Source organism: Populus trichocarpa, chromosome 14, assembly GCF_000002775.5.
Source record: "Populus trichocarpa isolate Nisqually-1 chromosome 14, P.trichocarpa_v4.1, whole genome shotgun sequence".
Classification (NCBI taxonomy): Eukaryota; Viridiplantae; Streptophyta; class Magnoliopsida; order Malpighiales; family Salicaceae; genus Populus; species Populus trichocarpa.
This window is the reverse complement of record NC_037298.2, coordinates 6,457,772-6,483,311: the sequence shown is the minus strand read 5'-3', so window position 1 is coordinate 6,483,311 and position 25,540 is coordinate 6,457,772. Positions and strand designations below refer to the sequence as shown.

The 25,540-nt window shown below is 36.2% G+C and overlaps 2 protein-coding genes across 3 annotated transcripts; one reads left to right on the top strand and one right to left on the bottom strand.

The window, feature by feature from the left end:
- The first annotated feature begins 5,648 nt into the window (after window positions 1–5,648).
- LOC7492778 (cytochrome b561 and DOMON domain-containing protein At3g61750) lies at window positions 5,649–7,998 on the top strand. 2 transcript variants are annotated; one of them, XM_024584590.2, is made up of 5 exons: window positions 5,649–6,140; window positions 6,229–6,625; window positions 6,750–7,036; window positions 7,133–7,422; window positions 7,735–7,998. In XM_024584590.2, the coding sequence occupies exons 1-4, from the start codon at window positions 5,808–5,810 to the stop codon at window positions 7,406–7,408; spliced, it is 1,293 nt and encodes a 430-aa protein (XP_024440358.1). In that variant the 5' UTR covers window positions 5,649–5,807; the 3' UTR covers window positions 7,409–7,422; window positions 7,735–7,998. The 2 variants fall into 2 exon arrangements, with proteins under 2 accessions (XP_024440358.1, XP_002320865.2); XM_002320829.4 differs by having other exon boundaries at window positions 5,652–6,140; window positions 7,555–7,998.
- A 227-nt stretch (window positions 7,999–8,225) lies between these two features.
- On the bottom strand, window positions 8,226–25,285 carry LOC7486769 (protein REDUCED CHLOROPLAST COVERAGE 1). The gene is made up of 26 exons (XM_002320164.4): window positions 24,928–25,285; window positions 24,465–24,573; window positions 24,282–24,343; window positions 22,138–22,230; window positions 21,459–21,531; window positions 20,970–21,320; window positions 20,804–20,871; window positions 20,574–20,705; window positions 20,205–20,246; window positions 19,537–20,061; window positions 19,272–19,426; window positions 17,874–18,417; window positions 17,737–17,799; window positions 17,554–17,655; window positions 16,262–16,579; window positions 15,762–15,854; window positions 15,560–15,661; window positions 15,274–15,378; window positions 14,938–15,071; window positions 14,243–14,426; window positions 13,610–13,741; window positions 13,018–13,130; window positions 12,113–12,203; window positions 9,300–11,578; window positions 8,920–8,999; window positions 8,226–8,453 (listed from the first exon to the last, which is right to left on the bottom strand). Exons 2-24 carry the CDS (start codon window positions 24,523–24,525, stop codon window positions 9,452–9,454), a joined length of 5,670 nt encoding a protein of 1,889 aa, XP_002320200.4. The 5' UTR covers window positions 24,526–24,573; window positions 24,928–25,285; the 3' UTR covers window positions 8,226–8,453; window positions 8,920–8,999; window positions 9,300–9,451.
- Between the last annotated feature and the right edge of the window lie 255 nt (window positions 25,286–25,540).

Here is a 25,540-nt window from a genome sequence, read left to right as displayed (position 1 = left end):
GATGTTTTGGAACACTGTGGTTAATGGTTTAATGTTTTTGGCAACAGCATTGTTTTTGAACGACACAGATACCCCTCTCAGAGGTCCTCCAGGTGTTGAGTTTACTCCTAGACGCTTTGTTTGGCGAGCTGTTAGTTTGGATGATATAAAGTTGATAAAGAATGCAATGAGCACTGTGAGTTAATTATTTCTAGCAGCTTTGTTTTCATTCTTATATTTGATCATTTTTATTACTGCTTTTGATCTTTGCAGACCATAAACGATGTTGCTTGCTCTAGGAGTCGCACAGGCTGGATTGTCGCGGTATCTAAATAGAAGACATGGTAAATAAATTTCCATATCCATTCAGCTCGACTTGAAATTAATTAGCCTAATAAAATTAGAGCATCTTGCAGGTTGGAGCAATGAGAATGATTACGAAGCGACGTTGGAGACGAAAAATAATCTTCCAAAGAATATTAGGCTTAGATCAACACCGCTGGCCAACGTAAGACCAGCTTCAGGGATTCAGGCTGATACCATTTCTTTTCTACAGGTCTAATAACATTTGTTTATAATGAATAGTAAAGCGATTTCCTTAATTAAGTGATCAAGTTCTCGTTCAGGCTTTTGCTGATATGATGGAGAAGAACACCGAAGCAAAGTGGGGCAACTGGATTGGTTATGTGCTACTCCCCCTTACCATTGCAATCCGAGATGACTCATTAGATTATGTTCGGGAAGCCAAGGCAACTAGCAATCAAAAGAAGTGTTCTTTTGAAGCCATGTGCACCTTTTTCTCTGCTGAACTAGTTTCCAAGCTTTTCGGCATCATGGTATAGATATACTGACTGTATATATGCACACCATCGTATTTTTAGTTTATATGAAGCATGTGATTAAACAATTGTAATCAGTCTAAGTTGATTTTAATGTTTGATTTACAGACAGCAAGTGCTTTATCCCACAGAATTATCAGTCACACAACAATGTGCTTCTCGAATCTAGTAGGACCCCTCGAGGACATTGGGTTTCATGGACATCCAATAGCTTACCTAGCTCCAAGTTCTTTTAATCAGCCTCAAGTGAGTATTTTCGAGAAAATTTTGTGTCAGAAAGATTGTTAACTTTTTTCATAATATCAATCAAAGGTTATGATTCGAAATGCCATAACCATCACATGGATTAGTAAGTATAATGAATTACATATATAATTAGAAGCTGATGGTTAATGGCACGTGTTGCTGGCGTTGATGATCAACTTCCAAAGCTATGTGAATAAGATGGCCATTGTTCTATCAGTTGATGAAGGGACCATTCCTGATCCTCACCAGTTATGTGATGATATTGTTGAATCACTCAAACTCATCAAAGATGCTGTACCATCTACTGGTCTCATCAAGGATAACATTAAAGCCCGACCGTGTGCTGAGATTCCTGATTACAAAATCACTTCCCTTATTTGTAAAAATACTGTACTGTCTGAACAAGTGTGTGCGCTAGAATAAGAGTAGAGATTTCTCCTCTGTCTTTCTCAAATTAGCTGTTATTTGATTCAAATTACTCTGTCTCGGCAATGATTGCATCTCCCAAAAACGGTTTTAGTGTGGTGGCTGACATGTAAGCAAAATCCTGCTACTCATAATCCTGATGTAGATAGCATGTCTTAGACTAGACCAGAATGTTGGATTAAGTCTTGACTCTTGATTTTCCATGCGTGAATCACTAACCTGACTGTAAAACCAAAAAATAAAATAAAAAATTCCTGGTCTTCAACTCCAGGTTTTTAGGGAAGATGTACAGGAAGACTTTCTTAAGGTTTATCTAGTTTAGCTAGCACCATGACACTCTGCAACTCCAGCCTTGTCTTCTTCTTGTTTTCTTTTTTAGTCTGTTGGAATGCAAAGACTTTGCTTGCCGAACGTTAACCGTAAAGATGAGAGAATTTTTTTTTTTGATAAGATGGGTTATTTCTAAAAACAGGGGGTATTTTCCAAAATAATCGGCCACGGTATTTACCCTGTATTGAAATACGAGACTCGGTCATCATAACCTACAATCACTTGCATTATTTTAAAGTTGAGATAAACAACTTGTTCTTTGCCTCCCAAGAAGGAACAGGAAAGGGAAAAGACGAAGGTGAAACATAAATTACAAAGACCGCTAACTGCATTTTTCATTGCTTCTATCTTAAATCTTCCAGCATTTGGTTGTTTGTTAGCTTACAACATTTTTTTTTCTCTCTTTTGAAAGATTCTGAGCACTTTTTAATCAAGGAAACTGTCCTCATGGAATGGTCTGCAACTTCTGCTACGGAAGCTTATCTTGATACCCTCAAACTGGTAATGAAAAGCTTCTTCTTTTCACATTTTGTTGATATTTCTTATTCTTATTTTTTTTGTACACGATAATTCATGATGAAATTTGAATTGTAAAACAGGGGGGGATAGAACACCTTGACATTGAATCAATTTCCTGTTTCTTTTCTTTTTTCCATGAGCCCTGTTTTGTGCCTCCATTGTGTATTATTGGCTCCTTGATGAAAATGACATCTTAAGGGCGCAATAGAAATTGGAAAATACTGGGGCTCTTGATGTTAATATAATCATTGCTGAAAAGATATTCTAATGGATCAAGAAAGCGTAGACATAGCTTCTTTCTCTTCAAAATACCATTTCATGTGGTTATTACGTAGATTAACAATTTCCCCCCTCTTGGATTATCCTGAAAGATTGTTATCGTTGCATATATTGACTAATTTATGTTCCTAATGTTAATGACAAGAAGGGGGATGAAGTTTTATTATGTTAATCAACAGGAGAAATGGTAATTTCCCCCCTCTTGGATTAACCTGAAAGATTGCTATCGATGCAAATACTGATTATTTTGTGTTTCTAATGTTAATGACAAGAAGATGCGGTGGGGATATCATATTTATACCGTAGATTACACAAGTATATAAATAGAAAGGATATAAAACAGCTTAGGCTGTAACTTTTTAATTGAGAGATTAAATAGATCTATTTCATTGTTTTATTTTATTTATTTAAGTTATTTATGTTAAACAGTTTTAATGAATGCATTAAGTCCAATAATAAGATGCTTTAGAGTCATATATATATATATATATATATATATATATATATATATATATATATATATATATATATATATTCTGATTATGAGGTATGGTTATGAGGTAACTTTTTGATGAATTAAATAAAAATTACGGAGTTGTATAATTTTTAACCTTTATTTTTTTTTCTTTTAATTTTTAGCTTCTTTCTCTAAAAGCTTTTTTCTTTCCTATTTTAATTTTTTTAGTTCATTGTTTTGCATCAAGATGGGACCAAAATTAATCACCGAAGTCTATCTTGATGGTTTGTTTTGATAATTTTTTGGTTTGTCCTCTTGGTATATATGCACTAAGACACAGCTACAATTATGCATGACCTCCATGGATGGTAGCTAACCACGGTGTTGTTTTTACTTACAGTGTGGCAATCACAAGAGGCGATATGACTCGTGGATGACAAAAGAACCAGGAAGCAATGAATTCATATCAGCCTTAGCAGCAGGAATGAAAGCAAAACTTATTGTGGAGGTGGCATATGGTGTCTCACCATCCACTGTAGCCTTAGCAGCCGCTGCCCGACAAACTGGAGGCAGGCTTGTGTGCATTCTTCCAGAGCCTGTCCCTGCTGAATCAAAGAAAGTGATCAAAGATTCGGGGTTAAAGGATATTGTAGATTTCAAAACGGGTGACCCCTCCAAGCTATTGCCAAATTACGAAAAAATTGATTTCTCTCTTGTTGATTGTAAAAATGATGAATACACAGGGTTGCTGAAGTTGATAGATGTGAATCCAAGAAGATCAGTGGTGGTGGCGAATAACCTGGTGGGTGAAAAGAAAGGGTTGGGAGGCCATGTTAGGTGTCTTAACGATGAGGTTGTAGTAAGGTCTATGAAGCATCCCATAGGGAAAGGCATGGAGGTTACTATGATCGGAAAGTCCAATGATATCGAGAAGAGAGATTGGGGTAGTAGAGAATCCTCTTCTCCACCCAAAACAAGGGAGAATGCAATGAAGAAAACTATCAGCAGCAATTGGATTGTCAAAGTTGATGAGAAGAGTGGCGAGGAACATATCTACAGGGTGCCTAATTTCATATAGGCCTTTCTCAGCAGAGGCACTCAACATTGTTCTCCCATGCCTCTTGCCGCATCCAGAGAATATGAGGTCCCAGTATGGGGAATTTGTAACGCAACCGATGTCAAGAGTCATGATCAGGAATCATTCTCACCCCATTGAACCGTGGTCGACAACGACAATTCTTCAAAAGCTCTTGAACCCCCTGGTGATTCTAGTGACCAATAGGAGAAATGTGCTGTTGTCTAGCAGGAACAGAAGTGCTCTAATCTAATTCAGCTACAAGTATGTAGGCTAGTTCATTCTGAATGGTATAATCTGTCGGCGGATCAACCTAAGGCTTAGTAGAAAGTGGCCGGGTAAGAGTCTGTCACATTAATTTGTCGCCTCTTTCTGGTTTAAATTCCCAAGTAAATAGACTAACTTTGATACAAGTCAGGTTTGCAGCTATGTAGCCCTCTCCTGGTGCAAAGTTAGGGCATATGGATGTTTTCTGTGAGAAAATCGTTGTGTAACTAATGTTATAATGATGAAGAAAGGCATTTGTGATTACTTAGCTCCTGGCTTAATTATAATGTATGTCCAACTGGCACCTTTTTGTTGGCTTCTCAAGCTTAATGATCAAGACTCTGTGAGGCATGGATCTTGCTTAATAGTTAATACAAACAATTCGCTCAGATGTTTCATAGAAAATATGTCAACATCTGACTGCCCAAGACAATGACTGCTCAATACCCCCTCACCTAGCAACAAACGCATTATTATTGGCCAGCACTTCTTTTTTTCCGTTGGTTTGTCAAAACTAAACCTGCTTGGTATCTTTTAATGCAAAACAAGTCTCGATCTCACTAATTAAAGTTCGTCACCTACCTAGGCCCTTCAACAGCTTGCTACTTTCACCCTTCAATCAACAGCCTGCTTTTACATGCAATTCTTTCTTAGGATTGCGGTGGAATTGTATTTTAAAAAAAAATTGGATTTGTTTTTAGCTTTAAATTTGTTTTTTTTTAGATTTTTATATTGTTTTGATGTGTTGATATTAAAAATAAATTTTAAGAAATAAAAAAAATTATTATTCTAATATATTTCTATATGAAATAATTAACAAAGTCAAAAACAAAAAGAAAAAAAATCCAGATGGAATACGATTTTCCTCTTTCATACACTTTTTTTCTCTAATAATAGCAGGGGATGTATAACCTAATTAACTTTCCCCAAATAGGATTCCAAGAAACCGGTTTACGAGTATGATTCATGATAGCTAGATATATAGACATCTCCACATCAATGTTATTTTTAGATTAAGAAAAAATATATGACAGATATATTTATATATATATATAAAAAAAAAAAAAACCAGTGGTGAAAACAAGTTTACTTCCAATTCCAGCTTTCTAAGCAATGTTACTTTGTAACATCTTCTTAATCTTAACGGTAATTTGAAAACAAAATTGAGAGAGATAAGAATGTTGTCGTTGGGTGGTGAGATTGTAAGAACTGGCGGGAATGATGATTACCCGCCATCACCTAACCATAATTTTCCCTTCATTTTCAAGAAACTGTTTCCTCTCAACAACTACTCGCCACCTGACCACTGCCTTCACTTTCACGTTCGCAATATTCTTTCTTCTTGTTCTTGTCATCCTTGGCTGCTTCCTGTTACGAGCCTTCGATCTCCATGGCAAATTCAAGATTTCAAAAATCGAGGCTTGTGTTTGTTTTATTATGCTTCTTGTTTTTTGTCTCGAGACTCAGGATCTTCGTGGCTGCTGATGATAAGTCAAATGAATCTAACAAAGATGATGGTTATGATTTTGCAGTCACAGAAGAAGATCAGATTGGTGACAATAGCACTATTAGTGGTGGTGCTTATGCTGCCCCTAATGGTGTTGCGATGGATCAGGAAAGATCCGAGCTTTGCAACACCGATATGAGTAGTTTTCTTCCTCCACCATATAATAACATATCAAATATGGTCTGCAAACCAGTTTGGAATACTTTTCTGTTGAGGGTAAGTCCAATCTGACGATTCATTTTTCTTTGATCTCATTTGTTTCTGCCCATGGGCATGCCCTAATATCATCATCTTGTGCCTGCAGTATCACAAGAAAGAAGATAATGTGGTGACTTTTATATTATCTGCTGTATACACAATCGGATGGGTGGCAATGGGGTTTTCGAAAGATGGAAGGATGGTTGGATCCAGTGCTATGGTGGGCTGGTTCAATAGGAAAGGTCAGGCGAGAATCAAAGAGTATTACTTGCAAGGTACTAGGCCATCACAGGTCATAGAGGATGCAGGTGAATTGGACCTCACAAAGGTTCCACCTGCTGTTGTGATTAATGGGGCTATGATTTACTTGGCATTTCAAGCCAAGTTTGAAAAACCTCTCGCTTCCCAGCCAATCATATTGGCTTTCGGAACCAGGTATCCAAATCACTACCGCCTATCCTCGCACGATGACAAGACAGCTATTCTTTTCGACTTCACTGCAGGTTTGTTTCATCTCCACCGAGCTGGGCTTCCTTTTTTTTTGGTTTTTTAGCATATGATTTTTCTTGTAGGTCTCTCACAAAAATTACTCTGACTCATATTTGGTCTCGATTTCTCTTCCCACAGGTTCTGCGTCTAGAGCACGTATAAATCCTGGGCAGATGAAGAAGAATCACGGGGTATTAGGAACCTTGGCATGGGGTCTATTCCTTCCTAGTGGGGCAATTGTTGCAAGGTATTTGAAGCATAAAGAACCACTCTGGTATTATCTACATGCTGGTATTCAGTTTTTGGGATTTCTCTTGGGGCTTGCCAATGTGGTTCTTGGACAGCAACTCTATAGCAAGATTGATGCCAATGTACCATCACACAGAGGCATAGGCATCTTTGCTCTCACTCTTAGTATTCTTCAGGTATGTCCTCATCTGATTTTATGCACAGGGGCTTTTCATAATCACATGCTGATCATATGAAATGCATTCTGATAAATGCTCCAAACTGGGATTCAGATATTGGCGTTCTTTTTAAGGCCTAAGAAAGATGCCAAGATCCGCAAGTACTGGAATTGGTACCACCACTGGTTTGGAAGGATTGCCCTCTTCTTTGGAGTCTTCAATATAGTGTGGGGAATCCATCTAGGAGCTGCAGGGACGTCATGGAAGATAGGCTTTGGTTTTCTAATTACTATGATTCTAGTCACAGTTATTATTCTCGAAACGTTGACATGGTTGAGGAGATCAGAGAAGACTACTCCACCTGAAACCTTCCAAATGAATCCAATTTAGTACACAGTTTTCAGGTACCATTTTAAAAGAATCTGCATTTTCCTTTCTTTCAATTGAGTCTGTGCTTCCTTTCAACTTTACACGCGTATTATGTCTACATCCTTGGCCATATTACTAGAAATTTCAAGAGTAATTTGGTGAAACAGGGTAACTGGTTGATGAAAGATTTTGCATCTGAAAGTAATGGTAGAAGTACTCAGACAAGCACCAATTATCTTTTTTGACAAGGCCAGAAAGCCATGTCCAGCTGCATTCTGGTTCAATCTTGGACCCAGTCAGAACCAGAGTGTTGAATCTATTTTACAAGCTGTTCTTTGTGTGCCCAGTGTGGTGGCTGGATGCTAAGGATATGGTTTGTGGCTGGATAATTGCGTCTGCCAAGCTGGAGAGACCGTCAGCTTTTCTGTACAAATTGAAGTAGTTGAAGCGATATGTATGTTGGAAGATTTCGTTTTTGTGAGGAAATTGGCATGCTGTGCAGCTATTTAGAATTTGTGGGTTGTCTTTTCTTCTATTGTGTTTGGCAAGGATAATGCAAAGATATTTTTTTAATATGTTTTTTGAAATGGCAACGAAAAGAATTAACCAAAGAGTTGCATCTCGTTCTTGGTTGGAATATTTTTTTCAAAGAGTGAAGTTGAATTTCTCTTTTCTTCTCTTCTGGCTGAAGTTGAATTTATTTCACTCTTTTAACAATACAAACAATTCGCCTGCCCTTTGGCAAGAGAGATGTCGGGGAATTTCACAGGTTCAAAATATTTTAGTTTTAGTGACAGTAATGCATTTTTCAGATTAACAGGAAATTATGCACCGGCACTTGAACAAAATGTCAAAGCTATAATTAATTCAATGGAAAAGTTCCCCTTATTTACAATTCAATCAAATTAATTTTTCAAAGTCAAAGATATGGGAAACCAAAAGGACTGAATGTATGCAGATGCTGTGATCCAAGTTATCAAAATTTTCTACCTGCATTTTCAGCCAAGATTTTCAACTTGACGAAACATGTGCTGAAGATTCAAATGGTAGACTTCCTACTGTAAACCTGCACATCAAGCAACACCCAGAATAAGGCCCCAAAAATGTGGCTCTATATAGCAGACTAGAACCTTTCAACCTCTTTTGCCTGCTAATCTCCAACTTGATGTCACTTGAGCATCAGCAAGTAATTTCAAGTTATGGGTGACTTCACTTTTTTTGTTCCGGTAAGTTGGTGCTTTTGTTTATGTGACTTGCAGGAAATGAATTATTTTTTACCGAAATCATGGCAACTTCAAGTCATGGAAGAAAAAACCCTTGGGTGTCCAAGTTCTGTTATGTATCCACTACCCAGACATCTCTTGATGGTTATTCAAAGGAATCAATTATGGTACATTTTAAGAAGAATCCATCACAAGGCAGCAACTTATTAAAAAAGACAGTTTCTCTCTTTTGACCGGGCCCGTTTATTATGCTAAAATGGCACCGTTTCTGGAATTAACAAGAAGAGATAGAAAGAGAGACAGAAATACCTGGAGTAACAAAATGGAAGCATCTGTTACTGTGTATCCACTATCCAATTGCACAGGCACAAACCAAGTCAAATGGAGAACTGCAAATTTATCAGAACATAAATATACTAGTCACAAATAAATCTTGCATACACTTACACCAAATTCTATCCATAGACTAAGAGAAAGTTCAGCCTGCATATTGCCCTATGGTTGTGATATGGAGGTCTAGAAAGATACTGCAGAGAGCAGTGTTTACAAATATGTACTTACATAAGAAAATAGAAGATCAAAGAAGCAGTTCATGAAATGGAAATTTCCTCAGGTTCAACAGATAAGTTACCTGTTTTTGTTAGTCAAGAAAACAAAAATTACATTGGCTTTGATTATAGAGAACAAACCTTTAAATTTGCAGAAGGTGCTGTGACCATGAAAGCCAGAATATACTCAAGATACTTGTGCCCCTCACGCATATGAACAAACCTTCCAGTTTTCTCCACACAATCCTGCTTATATGGAATCGCTTGATTGGAAAGAACAGCAGAACCTAGGATCATGTAGCACTAGTTGTGCAACCTTCACCTGCAGCAAAGCTTGTAGATTTGGGAGATTCACTGCCTCTTACCACTCTGTTATATATAACTTTAAAAGACTGTGAGCCATATGGTCGACTAAGCAAGCTCATTGGCATTCTCAGAGTCTGCTTCCGGTTTCTCTTTCCCCTTAACAAAATGCTGAAGGTTTTCTCCTCATTAATCTGCTGGTCAATACTGCTAGTGACATTTTCTTGTGAGCCTTTTTCCTGACTCGAATCATTCCTATAAATTTCAGCTTCGGATGGATTTGAATGACCATTTTCCTTTATATTTTCCAACCCAGCCCCAGTCAATTCCTTCACATTGTCATTTCTGTCTGATGCTTGAAGATTTGCTTCGTCATTTGTTTCTCCTATGTTGTCACTGTCCACTGACAGAATTGGAGGTGGACTTGGGCTTTCAGAATTTTCAAATTGTGCTTTAGGCTCCAATAGAGGATCAGCAATTGGCTCAACAACAGGTGGCAGGACAGAGAACTCCACTGCAAGGCAGCCAGGCCATACTGTGGTAGGAATAAACTCTGACACATTGGGGCTCGCATTGCACTGCCAGGAGAAATGATTAGGATGGAAGGCGCTGCTAGTAACAGGAAATGTACTAGTTGGTACTGCTTGACTGTAAGGAGGATACATAAAGGGCAATGGCTGTATCATGTTTGGGGTTGGTGGTTGTGAGGGGTATGGGTATGGATGGTGTGGGGAGGACATTGGATTAATGGGGCGTATGACAGTTGCAGGTCCAGGGTGAAGAGTCATGTTTACAGGCCAAGGTGCAACAGCTGGAACAGCACCAGGAGCAGAAGGAAGAGGGATGTTGATGGCAACTGGTGGAGCACGTCCAATGGATGTTGATGGGTTGAAAGGAGCTGCAGAAGCAGACAATTTCTTATTTGGTAATCCCTGAGCATCGCCTGAATTCAAAATCAATGGTTTGTCCTTCAAGTCCTCTGCTCCAGGCAAAGTGGAGTTGAGATCAACTTGTGGATCAAATTCACTAGATGAATCCTTCTCATGAGGTTCCTTTGGAAGGGAATCAATTGAATTTGGGATCTGGTCAATCAACATTCCATTCTGTATAATTTCATGAACCTCAATATCACCAGATTCATGTCCTTGCACACTCTGAGACACCATCAGGGAGGAATTTTCTTCCAACACGTGAGTTGAGTGTTGTTCTTCCATTTTATGAACACCAACTATTTCCTTCTTCAAATCATCCGTGTCATCTGATTCAGAATTCTCATCCTTCTCTCCACTTCTTTCTTCCACACCCATTACTACTGAACCAGCAATTGCTTTTGCTTCATTTGTCTCTTCAAGTTTTCCATCACCAATTTCCTGGTTATCTGAATTATCACTTTGGGGAAACCACGCCTGCAACTTAGCAATGGTACCTGGTGGTGCCAATGCTACTTCCTTGTATGAAAGAGATTTTCCAAGACTCACTATTGAATTCTTTGATGGACGAATGTCATTAGGGGCAGAAACTGGAGCCGATTCTGATGAAGTAAGAGCCTTGTTGCCAATCCTGGGATTCTCTGTTGTAGAAGTTTTATAAGATGAAGGAACAGACTTGACCCTGTAGGTTACAGCTTTAACCATTCTCCTCCCAAATTTGGCACTTGGAGGGAGATTGGTGGTTTGGTGGTCTCCATAACTTCCATGAGATGGTGCTCGTTTCTTTAAAAGGTAATACTTACTATTCTGGTGAGCATTCTTGACAGGAGCATAATCCATGTTAGCATCCACAATCTTTTTGTGATAACTATAAACTTTTCCAACAATCCCCCGCCGCTGCTTTAGACGTCGCCCATACAAGCCAGCTGATCTTGGCCTTTGAACTGGTTGCCATCCATCATCTCCTTCAGCATGAGTTTCAAGCAAGGCTTCAGTCCAGATGCTTGGTTTTTTTTCCACATTCTCTTCCACAGCAGGTGTCTGGAGTTGAACTTGGGCAGAGCTGGTCTCTTGGGAAGCATCATCTTCAGGCACTGGTATCTTCACATCTGAAGCATCTTTAAGAGTATCTTTTGTAGATTCGTCGGAACTTGCCGTACTGACATTTGGCTGGGTTTTATCCTTTACCTGAAAAGCAAAAGGTTGCAAAGGCATGTTGTATTAAAGAAAAAATTAGAGGTGACTGTGTACAAATCGTTGTAATTTTCCAAGTCAGTAACCATTCTGAAATATAGCTTGGCAAAATACTTGATCTCCATGGTGGATCTTCATTTCATATTTTTTTCATTACTTCAATTACAACAAGAAAAGTGACAGGCCTTCACTGTTAACAGAATTAGAGAAGGAAAAGTTCGAAGGAGAAATCATAATTATTCTAGATCTTGCCTCTGTTTTCTTGTCATTGTACCTCTATAATAAAGACAACTAGTTTCCTGAGCCTTTGAAAGGGACAGTGTCAGTTCATGCAAGAGAATTGTTTCTACAGTATTCCAAATGATCCAGTAGGGAACCCCTAAGATGTTTACTTCACAAATGAGTGGCCTATTATCTATTCTTTTTCAGTTCAGTACAAGATTCATGAAACTGGTGTAATTTTTCCCTGGTGTCGTAGGCTGTATGATGGGTTAGAGTTGTTTTAATCAAACAAGAATATCCAGGTACCTTTGTGATATAGCTCTTTCTCTTTCCAGCGACAACATCTCTCACCTTAGCATCACGACTTGGATTAATATAGTCCAGCAAATCTGATACACTGCCAAATATTAAAAAAAAGTAAAAACTATTAGTTTCAAGATGTCTGCTAGAACAAGAGTTTGCATCATAAGCCAGATATGTAGATTGCATTCACATGTAATAGCATGTTCATGGTGCATATGATCATATAGAAAGCAATAGTGGCATCCAACCAGATCAAATTATTCTGCACATCCATTTCAAAAGTATTCTGGTGCAGGAACAGCAAAATAGTATATGAACAGGATAGATATGATGCTCTGGGCAAGTATTTGACATGCTTCTTGACCAAAGAAAAAAAATCTTTGGGGAAGTTACTGAATGTGAGATGGACAGTCCTTGCTGAGTGATGTTTGTGCATGTAGCAAAGATCATGAAGAAACTTCAAGCATTAAATCTTCCCCTTTTCCTTTATCTTTGTGTGTGTGTGTGTGTTGAAGTTAACTTATTACAATTTCATGTATGTATTTCCAACAAAATTTAAAGAGCATAAATTGTTTTTCATGCAAGTCCCATATAAAAACAGTAACCACACCAATAGCAGATCATCCAAATGGTGTTTGTGCATGTAGCAAAGATCATGAAGAAACTTCAAGCATTAAATCTTCCCCTTTTCCTTTATCTTTGTGTGTACTTGTTGAAGTTAACTTGTTACAATTTCATGTATGTATTTCCAGCAAAATTTAAAGAGCATAAATTGTTTTTCATGCAAGTCAGATATAAAAAAGTAGCAGAGCATCCAAATGGTGTGATTAGTAAAAGAAGCAGAAGAATAAACTGTATAAAATAATTAAATGAAGCAACAACAATAGTCCAGTGTTCTGCTAATTTACCTAAGGTGGCCTTTGCTAGCAATTGATGCATCAGGCTTCTTAGTACCATTTCGCACAGCTTCTTGCTGTTCAAAAGCCTTGGATTCAAAATACTCAAGCCAAGCAGCAGCATCCTGCAGCATTTTATTAAAAATTTAAAATTACAACTGGATAGGAGTCATAAGCACATATATAAACATGCCCTTCTGAAAAGTACAAAACTTGGTAATGAATCTCTATGTCAGAGAGAGAGGGACAGAGAGAAAGTAAAACAGATCTCATGTAGTCCTTGAAGGCTTGAACTCATCGACTTGGAGCCGTTCATTTCATGGCTCCATGTCATGGTGAAAGCCAAAATAATCCCCAGGGACCTAATTAATTGCAAACTTATCTTCACTTAACCTTTGGATCACCAAGTCAGGAGAGTAGATCAGAGGATTGCACATGTGTTATCAATTATGAATATAATACTTTCAAGATGTTCAAATTCATTGAGTGCGCCTAGTACTATCAGACTAATGAGTGTTTCTAGCTCAAAGTAGATGACGTAACATGAATGCTTAAGAGGAGAGAAATGGGAAGGGTTGATTAATTAATGAATTTAGCAGGACACCTGAGTGCGTAAATCATCTGGACCCAGCTTTGCTCGGAGAATTTGCAAGGTTGTTTGTTCATGTTGAACACTCAAAGGATATGCTTCCATCAATGAGAGTGCAATTGCTATTGCATGGTAGCTTGCAGCAGTCTGGCATCATTAACCAGAAACAAAAAAGGATTACCTCTCAAAAAGAATTAAATGCGCTAATTTTTCCAGATATAGTAAATAGATCATTTATAGTATGTAGCAAGTGAAAAATGAAATTTCACTAGCCATTTATTGTTTCAATAGATGCAGCAAAGTGCTTAAAGATGGAGTACCGACTACCAACCATCTGAAATGCTCAATGCTTATGAACATTCTTTGTTTCCCCTTCTGAGGATTTTTATATTTAAAGAGGAAGAAAGAAATCGATATGGCAATTCTTAAGGTTAATTAATTACAATATGGAAAGTTTATTGTATCTGATTGTTTAGAACACTTCTTAGTTGATATGAAGGTAATGCGTATTGCATTAAATAATTAACTTCAATTAAGCATATAACAAGCTTGCCCAACCATTTTACTTTCTGTCATCACCTAGAAAATAGTGAGCATATTATGAAAAATATAACATAAACAAACTTCAGGAGAAGGGCAAATTAAAACCTGAATATGGTCTGGTCCAAGTAACTTTTGGTTGCATTTTAGAGCTTTATGAAGATATCTGAGGGCGACATGCACATTCCCCAGACCTTCCTCCATCATAGCCACATTGATGTATGTTGCAGCAGTGTTTGGGTGTGATGGACCGCATGTGAGATGTAAGAGATACAAAGCACGCTTTACATACCTAATCAACAACAGTACTAGTCTCAAGAGTCTCAAACTAGGGTAAAGTTAAACCACGAAACATGAACAGATTATTGTGAATTATGGTATATATGAATCTTAACTGTGGGTATCTCCCAAGACTCACAAAAGAAGTATGGGAAAAAAAAACTTTAGAAAAGACAGATAAGACTGGATCACACTTGAGAAATCCAAAATGAAAAAAGAAAGGATCTAGGTTTGAGCAACATAGATAAGAACCTTGTTCGTCAAAAACAATAAAAGGAACCATGTCGCTTAAATATGATTATCAGAGCAACAGATATTTAAAATTTATGGAGTGGAATCACAATGAGAACGATCATGATTCTGATAATTCTAAAGAGGGATAATTGAATACGATCAGGTAGTCCACAAGGCAACCAGTCAACATCAAGACAGAACCAGATCAAAATATAATGAATGTGAAACATGAAATTACATAGTATCATGCAAACCTAAAATTATTAATGCACGAAGAATGAAAAGCATACTTGAGAGCCAGCTCTGTATGTTGAAGTCTGTAATAGAACACGGCAAGATCCCCATAGCTTTTCATTGTGTCTGGATGATCAAGTCCTAGTTCCCTCTCATTAATATCCAACGCTTTTTGCTGATATATAGTGGCCTGTAAAGCGAACAGAATATTAAATCAGCACAAAAGGTAAACCCTCAAATAAAGGAATGCAAAGTTTCTGGGTTGATTCTGTGACTATAACAAGTCATTCTGCCACAGATTATTGAAAGAAATTTAGCTATGTGACTATAATCTGAGTGTTGCTGGTGAAAATCTCCAGCTACACAGGAAAAAAAATTGATAATAAATAGACCTGATTGAAGTCTCCAGTGTGATATAATACTACAGCAAGAAGGCTGTATGCTCCTGCAGTCATTCGATGGTAGGGACCACAAACTGCCACTAGCTTTGCAAGAGCCTGGAAACACCAAAGATGTGAATCAGCTAATAAACTACAGTACCAATAGAAAAAGATGATTACATAGTGAAGCACCTCGTTGACATGGAAAAAACAGGGAAAAGCATTATTATAAAAGAAGCCATGACAACTATGCATTTGCAAAGAGAATATCAGAAGTGTAATTTCAGAATGCATATACCTTTGTCCCATAGGTGACTGCATCTTCAAGTTTTCCCTTGTCCAAGGCTGTTTTTGATGATTCCAGGAGTTGCCTTCCATCTGCAGAGGAGCATGCTGCTTGCTGAAATAAAAAGGCACAAATCAATATGGATTGGACAAATTTTGACTGGTTTTCAGACAGGATGAAGAAAAGCTTGTTCACATCAATCTCAAGTAATCACCTTATGTAGTGGAACCAGACTGACAACATCTGATTTTCTGAATGGATGTGGAGAATCCATATCAAAATCCCTCGGAACCAACTCAATGCCCACCTGAGAGGAGGGGAGAAAAAATAAGAGTGTCAGTTTATACATGTCCCTGATTCGATTTTCCCAAATCAAATAAAACATCAACTACATTTGCATGAATATGCAATCCATTCCTTTAAAAGGTATTGTTTCATTTGAAGGAATGTCACATGCAGGGATGAAAAAGGAGTCATCATCATTTGTGGGAAACACTGCTGTGAGTTACAGGTTTACAATTGTGCCTCACCAAAAATAATCTTCAAGTTGGGCATAGTTAAACTGAAGCCAGTGGATTAATTGCCAATGATTCATAGTCAATTTGTTAGAATCCCAAAAATTGGAAGCAAGCAAACAAGCTTCTTGTAGATTAAACAATTTTGAGTCTCTATATCCCACTTGTCATGCATTCTAGAGCACATGCAGATATTTACCTTGTGGCACAACCCTCGCAAGATTGCAAATTTCCTCACATCTTTGAAGTTTAAGCTGCTAAGATCCCATTCATACCGCTTCTTCAAAAATACCTCCAGCCATCTCCATACAAGAGGGTGGACATGGCAAGACTTGATTGAATCTCTGGTTTCAGGAATCCCGAGCATCAGATTTAATGCAGCAGCTATTGATACAGCCATTTTCTCTTGGTCCACAACAGCAGCAATCACAGCCTGAAGTATATGCTTAAAAGCTCGTACTATCATCTCATGAATGCAGAGTGACTGTACATGCAACAGCTTTTCAGAAAGCTTTACCTGTTTTATAAGATAAATAGCAGAAATTACCCAATATGGAAATCTGAATTAAAAGGTAAACATTCACAATTATAAGAGGAGTTGTTAACACATTAGCTTGCTAGAATTGAAAACTATGGGCGATCCTAAGTTAAAGGAGGCACATCAAAATGCACAAATATCAGCAGTCATTTATAAAGTTAATTCAATACTCTTATAAATTAAAAACACCATTTATGAAGAAAAATTAGCATTTGGTGCAAGTTTACATAAATGATAAATTTATACGGTACAATAAATGTACACACATGAAATAAATAGATGCGCATCTTTATATGTGAAAAATAGGTAATTTTTTTATATGCAGTATTAAGCCCTGTCAATTATGCTACAATTAGCAAAATAAGTGAGCTGACCCAGCCTTCAGTCAATGTCATTTAAGAGTAAGTGACTGAGCCCTCAACAGCAGAAGCTGCTCACGAAGATCTTAAGGGCATGCGCCTTATCTTGTGAAACTCACTCTATATCTACTGAAGTCTAGGCCACACAAGATTACCACTCAAAAATCAATGCCTTAAGGCTATTTATCACTGCTGCGCTTCAAGCATGCCTAAGTGTGTCGAAAAGGCCTTTTAAAACTATAAGGATCACATACAGTTAACACTTGCACTGGCTCAGACAACAATCTTCACATGCATGTTTATACATATGAATGAACAATGGCATGATGGCAGGTCTCATTGTCAAGCATGGACATACAAGGATCTGATTGGGACATCCTCCAAAAAAACTGGATGGTTATAGCACAAACACAGTTTTTTATAAAATAAAATAAAAACATTTGTGTAAAAACAAATGCATTTGTTAAAGTTAGACATAAATGTGCCCAACAGGATGGTAAATATGGAATTAAAATTTTATTTGTGGGCAAATAAATGTAACTAAAACATGTACTAGACATTAAAAGCCAGGGTGCATGATAACAGAGAACTTACAACACGCCCAAGAGAGCACATCTGAAGACCTCTAGTATGCATAAAATCAGTTAGAGTCCGACCATCAACGGGTGAAAGCTCCAAAGAACCAAAATCTGCTACCTGCGTTTTTTTACCAGTACTCAATAATAAACTTCTAGAAATGCAGATTGGTTGAGATATTTAATGAAAAGGGTAGAGTACCAGTTTAGGAAGAGCAACTTCAGTGTAATATTTCTGAGACAAGTCAATTAGCTGTTGCAGAGACTGTTGATCACTTCATAGGTTAGTTCACACGTTACTGGAAAAGAAAAGGCAATGACCAGTCAAGGAAATACTACCTTGCAATGAAGTCCAGTGTCTGATTCTTTTAGTCGAGCAAAGGCTGCATCGGACAACAACTGCTGCAGTGCAAGCTCATTATCTTTAGCCTCAGTTTCAAGGTGAGATTCCACAGATGCCAGTGTAGCATCTTCAACTGCCCCACTTAAACCATCAGAGGCAGGTCTTGAATTCTCCGGCTGCATTTTTACATTGCTTTCATCTGATTTTTTCTTGTTCTTAAGGGACTTAAGAGGGGTCCCAAGTCCCTCAACCTTCATTTCTGTTTCTGTGGAAGGCTTCTTGCCCTTCTCAGTGGATGGTTTCTTATCTTTTTCAGTATTTTTCTGGTCTTGCAAATGCTGTATCCAGCAGGCTCCAAGTTCCCATCTCACCAAATGATCCTGCTTCGGTACCTCTTCTTCAAGCCTGGTAAGACTTTCTTCCAGTAATCTCTCTACAAATGCTTCGGAAGCACTGAGCTCTTCACACTCTAAAGTTTGCAAATTTGGTGTCCGCTTAGTGTGTTCTGAAGGTGTTGGTTTGTGAAGTAGTAGTCTCAAGCTGTAAGGGAGGAAAAGTTAAGACTTCTGCATAACGAATGCAGCCAAACAACAAGAAAATAACCAAATTAAGGAGTGTATGCTATCACCATGAAGTCATAATATTAAAATCTGGAGGCTTGGCTTTTGGCTATAAATATCTTTCATTCCGGTATAATGTTACTATCATTATGATCAGTACAATAATACACATGTAGTGTGGGAATGCATGTCATAGAACCTAAAACCTAGTAATAAAAAATAGATTTACAGGTAAGAACTAACATGCCATGCACATGGAGAATCAATCAAATCACCTTTCAAAGACTTCCATCTTTGAAAATTTTGAGGTTGAAAATCGTATGACATGATTGGTATTTTCCAAGATTGGAAAAATTAAGATTCCATGTCAAAATTCTCAAGTAAAAAGCAGGGTTGACATTTAACTTCAGCATAATTTAGTTGAAATGGAAACGACATCGCAGTATCGAATTTGATCATCATTGCATTCTAAAATTGTTTAAGACAAAGATCCACTTCTCAAAATGCAAAAAGACTTCATAAATCAAAGCTGACTAAATTTATTATATTGGACTGGCATCTGTCTTTTGACAAATCCATATAGAAAACAACAAAACTATAGGTTCCCCACTCGTGAATGGTCCGTCACATTGTGCTTGTTCAAAGCTAGAGTGCAGCAATTGTATATGATTCTTAGCACAGTTCACCATTAGGTAATTTTAGTTCATCAACTGCATTTATACAATTTCACTAGCAGATAATATCTAAGATCTCTATTGCATGTGAAACTATTAACTGTGTGGGGAGGTGGCTAATTTTAGTACTCATTCGTGCATAGGAAAAGATGGTAAGAACCTGTTGATGTTAAGGGCATTTGCACCACCTTCAGGCTGTTCAAGGTCAATACTTTTGGATGGAGGACTGGCTTTCTTTTCCTCCCTCGCCTCAGCTTTTACAATAGCAATGAAACCACAATATCTTACATTAACAGTACCAAGTGTTGCAATGTCCTGCAGTCAAGATGCAAAACAGAATTCAACCAGTTTACCAATTAAACCAAAATTAAAACACCAAACCCTTGGAAGAGCATCATTGAACAATTACATTTTCTGGAACTTACATGAGCAGCAGTGTTCTCATCAGCTGTGATCCCTTTCAGAAGGTTCCTCTCTACTGAATTTTTCTTATCAGTTCCAGTTGCTTGAATCCCATCAATTTTAGTGTCTACCTTAGAGCTTGCATTGGTAGCATCTTTCATAACTTTGATGCTTAAATCCCCAACTCTCTCTGTGTAAGGAATATTACTGTTTGCAACTGAACCCAATAAATTTGGCTTTAATTTTACATGTTGCACAGCTTTAATGGCTCTGAAAAGGGCAACATCGACAAATAGGCTGTGAAGCAGGAAGGCTTTCCTGTCCCGAATCTGCCTCTCCTCAGCTGTCTTGCAAGGCATGGATGCGACAAACAAAAACTCGTCGGCCCAAGGTATGTAATCCTTTTTCCCATCTCTTCCAAGACCACCTCCATTTCCTCCCCATGTTTCATCCTCAACAGGAAGAGGAGGACAAACTGATGGCAACTGTGCTGCTACGGGAGGGATAAGCCATGTGTTTGCTCTAAAACCATATGGAAGATTCCCGAACTAATCAATGGCCAGGAAGAAACAAAAAGATTAATAATTGAAAACGAGAACTACAACGTCAGAGAGAAATCATTAAATTACATTTGAACAATTTATTTCCCTTCTTCTTTTGAGATAACCATATCAACACAAACGGTACATACCTTGTTACGCTCTGCAAATGCTTTCATGAGCTCATCGTAAGCCTGACACATAAGACATGACATCTATATCACTTCAAAAAAATCTAAACCGAAAACAAAAAATACATCTCAACAAAAGATAAGACTGTTGATTTACAGACCAAACTTCATATATTAACAAAATTACTGGAAAAGCATGTGACATTAGCAAGTACAAGTACTGTTTATCCGCAAAAAAAAATATTTGAGAAAATTAATGGATTCCACTCGATAAATGATAGAGGATGCACCAATTCGAATATTATCCAATACAAAAAGAAAAGGAAAAAAAAAACTACTACAGTTTAAAAAAAAAGAGCCAGAAAAATTGGGTAAGGTAGTGAAACTAACATTATCAAAAGCTCGACTAAGCTGCCTTAGCAAATCAACAAGATTGTGACATAAAATCCTCTGCTTTCCAACACCATAAAATCCCTTTTTGCAAGCTTCAACTTGAACCAGCTTCCCATTGCATAGCTTCACCTGATCATTTTAACAACAATTAAGAAAAAAACCTCGTCAAAATATTTTAGACAAAAAAAAAGAAGATAAAAACAGATTCATAAATAAAACAATCTTACGTCAAGAGAGAAAAGATGATCATCCACGGAGATCTCATCAATCCGTCTTTTCGTTACCTTCCTTATAACTGCATCAACGTCAACCACATTTTCCATTATTTCCAGTTATACCCTCAATTATCTCAAATTACACTCGTTTATTTATAATTAGAAAGAGAGAGAGTACATTGAAGAGGAGGAGTGAGATGCGAGAGAGAGAAGAACTCGTAAAAGCTCCCAAGCTTGGGGCACGAGTGGCTCATTTCTTCTTCTGCATCCACCGGAACATCTTTTGATGCTGATTTTGGTGACGATGATTGTTTATTCGTCGTGGTGGTGGTGGTGGTGGTGGAGGAGGATTGAGATTTAGCGGTGGTTTTCTTAGAAGTCTTATTATCCTGCGCAGCCGGCGCATTCTTTCCGATATCGGACTTGATCTTATCATGCGCACAAGCCGATGGACCGAAGCACGTTGTGCATGCCACGATGTCCAGGAGTCGTCTAACGTGCGCCACTGCAAGCTCCTCATCGAGGTCCTCTGTAACAACGAGAAAAAAGATATGGAGAATGTAGCGGGTAAACGAAAACGAAAATGGAAACATTAAACGCTGTCGCTTGAAATACTGTTTAATATCTGAAACGGCGTCGTTTGTTGGTCGGGATTTTTGCCTTTTACCATTGGTTAAAGTGAGAACGCAAGGCTTGAGTGCTGACACGTCGACCGTGTCTTTTAACCGCGCTCCTCTAACCTGTAAATAAACCATGACAAAGTCAGATTACTTTAATGCCCCTCGCATTTTTTAGAGATAATTTTGGAAGTAGACATAAAAAAAATACGGGAAGCTTCAAATTTACCCACCCAGCTGCTGGATAATCTCCATTATATACCCAAAGTATTTTTTTCGTAATTATACCATTAAAGAATTTTTATTTCTCAATGGGACTATTCTATTAAATAAACTAATGAAATTATTATTTTTTTTTTTGCTTCAAGACTAATGAAATTATTAATTATATGCATGCTATCCATATCAGATAATGAAACTGAAACGACATATCATTTTTAGTACTGTGTAAGAGTTATTTGAGATATTTTGTATTTAATGTCGTCTGAAACATGTAGCCTATCTTATTAAAGAATTTGAGAAAAATTCTTAATGATTTCATGAAATTCATATAAAAAATATTGATGCCATGAAATTCTTCGCCAGTCTTGCCATGCTTGAAATTAATGATCTGGACTTAGCCCACAAGATCAACACCATTCAATTTATACAGTGCCCGTGTTAGATTATAGTAGGAGAAATAATAAGTAAAATATTAGTGTACGAATAGTTTTCTCTCTTTATCCTTACCTCATGCGACAACGAGAAATTTGTGATGTAACAAGTTTCAGTGTTCACCGATAAAAGTCGACGAACATCTATGATTCTGTCTGTTGAGATTCCCTGTTCAAGATTTACAAGTTAGCATTACGAATTTGGATTAAAGAGGGCAAACAGAAAAGACCCGAAATGAGTAACTAAATGTCACCTTTTATTCGATCAAAAACAAAAGAAAGAAAGAAATGTCACCCTATACCAAACAAGGAATTTAATTGAATGAAATTTGGTTTTTGTTTGGTATGGATATAAAGTATTTTTATTTAAAAATATTTTTAAATATTTTTTATTTTTAATATTGACATATTAATATACTAAAAATATTAAAAAGTTATTTTAGTATTTTTTTCAAATATAAAATACTTTTACAATATTTTAAAAAATAAAAATTATCACACTTTAAATTACTTTTAAACACGCGTCTAATTATAAAGTTTTGTTTCGGGTACGAAGCTATTTATTTTTATAATTAAAATTTGTCTAGATTTATTTTGAGTATATTTTTAATATAAAAAATATTAAATTAATATTTATTTTAGTTATTTTAATATATTAATATTAAAAATATAAAATATTATAATATATTTTCAAATAAAAACATTTTAAAAAAGGACTATCCACATAAAGCCAAACTCGTATACCTTGCGTCGCATCTTTTTTTTCAAACCACGTATTCAAGCGTGTGATAAGGGAGTGGATGGGACGTGCCATCAATTATGGAGTAATTGTCAACACATCTTATTGAAAACATAGTAACACTAATTTGGAAGTCTTATATTGAGAAAATGACTTGTTTTTTATATTTAAAAAAATTAATTTTTAAATTTTTTAAATTTTTTTTAATCTACAGATATTAAAAATAAATTTTAAAAAATAAAAAATATTATTTTAATATATTTCAAAACAAAAAATATTTTTAAAAACAACCAACGACTACATTATTAAATGAGTTGTTTAATATGTAAAATATATCTAGTTTATATTTATATATTCAACTGCATCCAATCTATTTAAAAATAATGTAGTGTTTTTAATTTATTTTTCACTATAAAAAATAATAAAAATACATCTCATTACATAACTTATATATAATTTTACATTTTCAAAACATTTCTCATTATTTTTTTAAAAGGAAATACTAAATAAAATTCAAAATCTATCACGCGTAGTACAGCTTATCAAAACTGAATATTAGATTTTTGTTTATCGAATCTCAATTAAAATATCAAATCTTCTCCTCTTCTGGACATGTAAAATTTAAACATGGGTATAAGCAAGTGACATGATATACTTCTATTATTCTTACGGTGAAAATCTTACTAACAGGATATATAAAATTATTTTCTTATTACAGCTTGTTTGTTAGGTAATGATTGTATTTTAAAATGTTTTTTATTTAAAAATATATTAAAATAATTTTTTTAATTTTTTTAAAATTAATTTTTAATATTAACATATTAAAACAATCTGAAAATACCAAAAAATTTATAATTCAAAGAATAAAAAATAATTTTTAAAAAAACAAAATAAAATAGGCTCTTGTTATATACAAAACTTTTTTTCATTATGTGCATACTATTTCGGAATGTTTGATATTGAGTTTTAATATGTTTTTCGTCAAAATTTAAAATTTTATTTTGTTTGGAAATGATTTTTTGTATTTTAAATTATTTTGATATATAAATATTAAAAATAAATTTTAAAAATTTTAAAAATATATTTTATTATATTTTAAAATAAAAAACACTTTTTGAAAACAAAAAATCATATCCTCCGTACCGTTGATATCAGTATTTAATGTTTCCAGCCAACAAATCCTGTGTCATTTAAACGGACAATTATCATGGCCTAAAAAGTAGATTCAAAATCAGCCAATGAGCTCCTGGTTGACAATCAACAATGGCTGGAGCGCTAAAGTGTTCGAGCCACGTTACAAAAATAAAGTTTGCAAAGCCAGACCAAGCAAAAGATGCCAGTCAAATTGCAAGAAATGCAGAAAAGGATACGAGTAGAAGATGCCATGCAAGTGCAACAAATTAACATGACAATTCATTGAAAGGAATTTGCTAATTATCAATAATTCCAAATATAAGAACCGGGACTCAGGAGGACCAAACCTTCAAAACAACATGAGTTTCGTCAGGAAGGTTAATGGTGATATCAGTAACCACAGGAAGAACTGCACAAGTCATAGATTAGACAGAACATTAGATATAATGACAGATAAAATGGAGTCAGGAGGTTATTCATGATCAATAAAATAAGATTCTATTGGGAAAGAAAAACAATTGAATTGATACCCTTCTCGTCCTTCTTCCTCTTCTCTCCTCTAGCCTTTCCACGATTGTTCCTGGGTGCCATTTTCAGCCTTTTGCTTGGTTAAATAAGCAGGAATCTCTTCAAGTATACCTATATTTCAACAATTTTCAATGAGTATTCTTTTCCTTTTCTAGAAAAACTTATAGCAACTCTTCGCTGGAATTGCTACGTGGATACCAAAACAAGTCCTGTTAAGGAAATCAATCGAGAAGATAAAATCCCAAAACCTCTTGCACCAAAAATAAATAAATAAATAAAGAATCCAGCACCAACAAAGAGGATTGATGTTGAAATTTGAAAAAAAAAATAACAAAAACAGCAGAAAATTGAAACAGCGCAGGGAATATCAGAACGGGAACGCTGCTTCCAGGACAAGGACATTCATTAATGACAACATGGGCCAGTTCAAGAATTGTTTACATATGGAACTCAAGAAATAATTACCAAATAGCTGAACTCAGAAGAGCTCCGGAGCTTTAAGAATTAAAGAAGAGAGAGAAAGAGGGTCTTTATTGCACTGTATATATGGCTCGAACCAGTAATACTTGCACCAGACAAGATTATATATGTATATGCGGAAAACAATTCTAAGTAAAAAGACTAAAAAGCTGCAAGAAGGAAGGGTAAAGGGCGTCTTTCAAAGAATGGATGCTGGTAGAGGGCTTAACCATTAAAGAGGTTTCTGAAATGAAGCTCTCATCCACTAGAAAGAAATGGCGAGAGAGAGGAAAGGATAGAGGGGAGGCGTGGGTGTGATAAGGCAGGAAGGGCGGAGATTTAACGGACAGGTGATATGAATGGCAGTTTCTGCTGGCTGATACGGTAATCAACATGTTTCAAGATATTTTAATTTTTTTTATAATAGGATATTTTAAATTTGTAATGGTATAAAATATTCATTGTATTTTTTTAATGATATAAAATGAAAATAGCTTTTTAGTATTTTGAAAGAAGCAAGAGTGCGAAGGCAAGAACTAAAGGGTACAGCCGATAAGTCCGATGGAAGTATTGTATGGGACCACGCATATTAAGAAAAGTTTGTCTTCTATCAGACAGT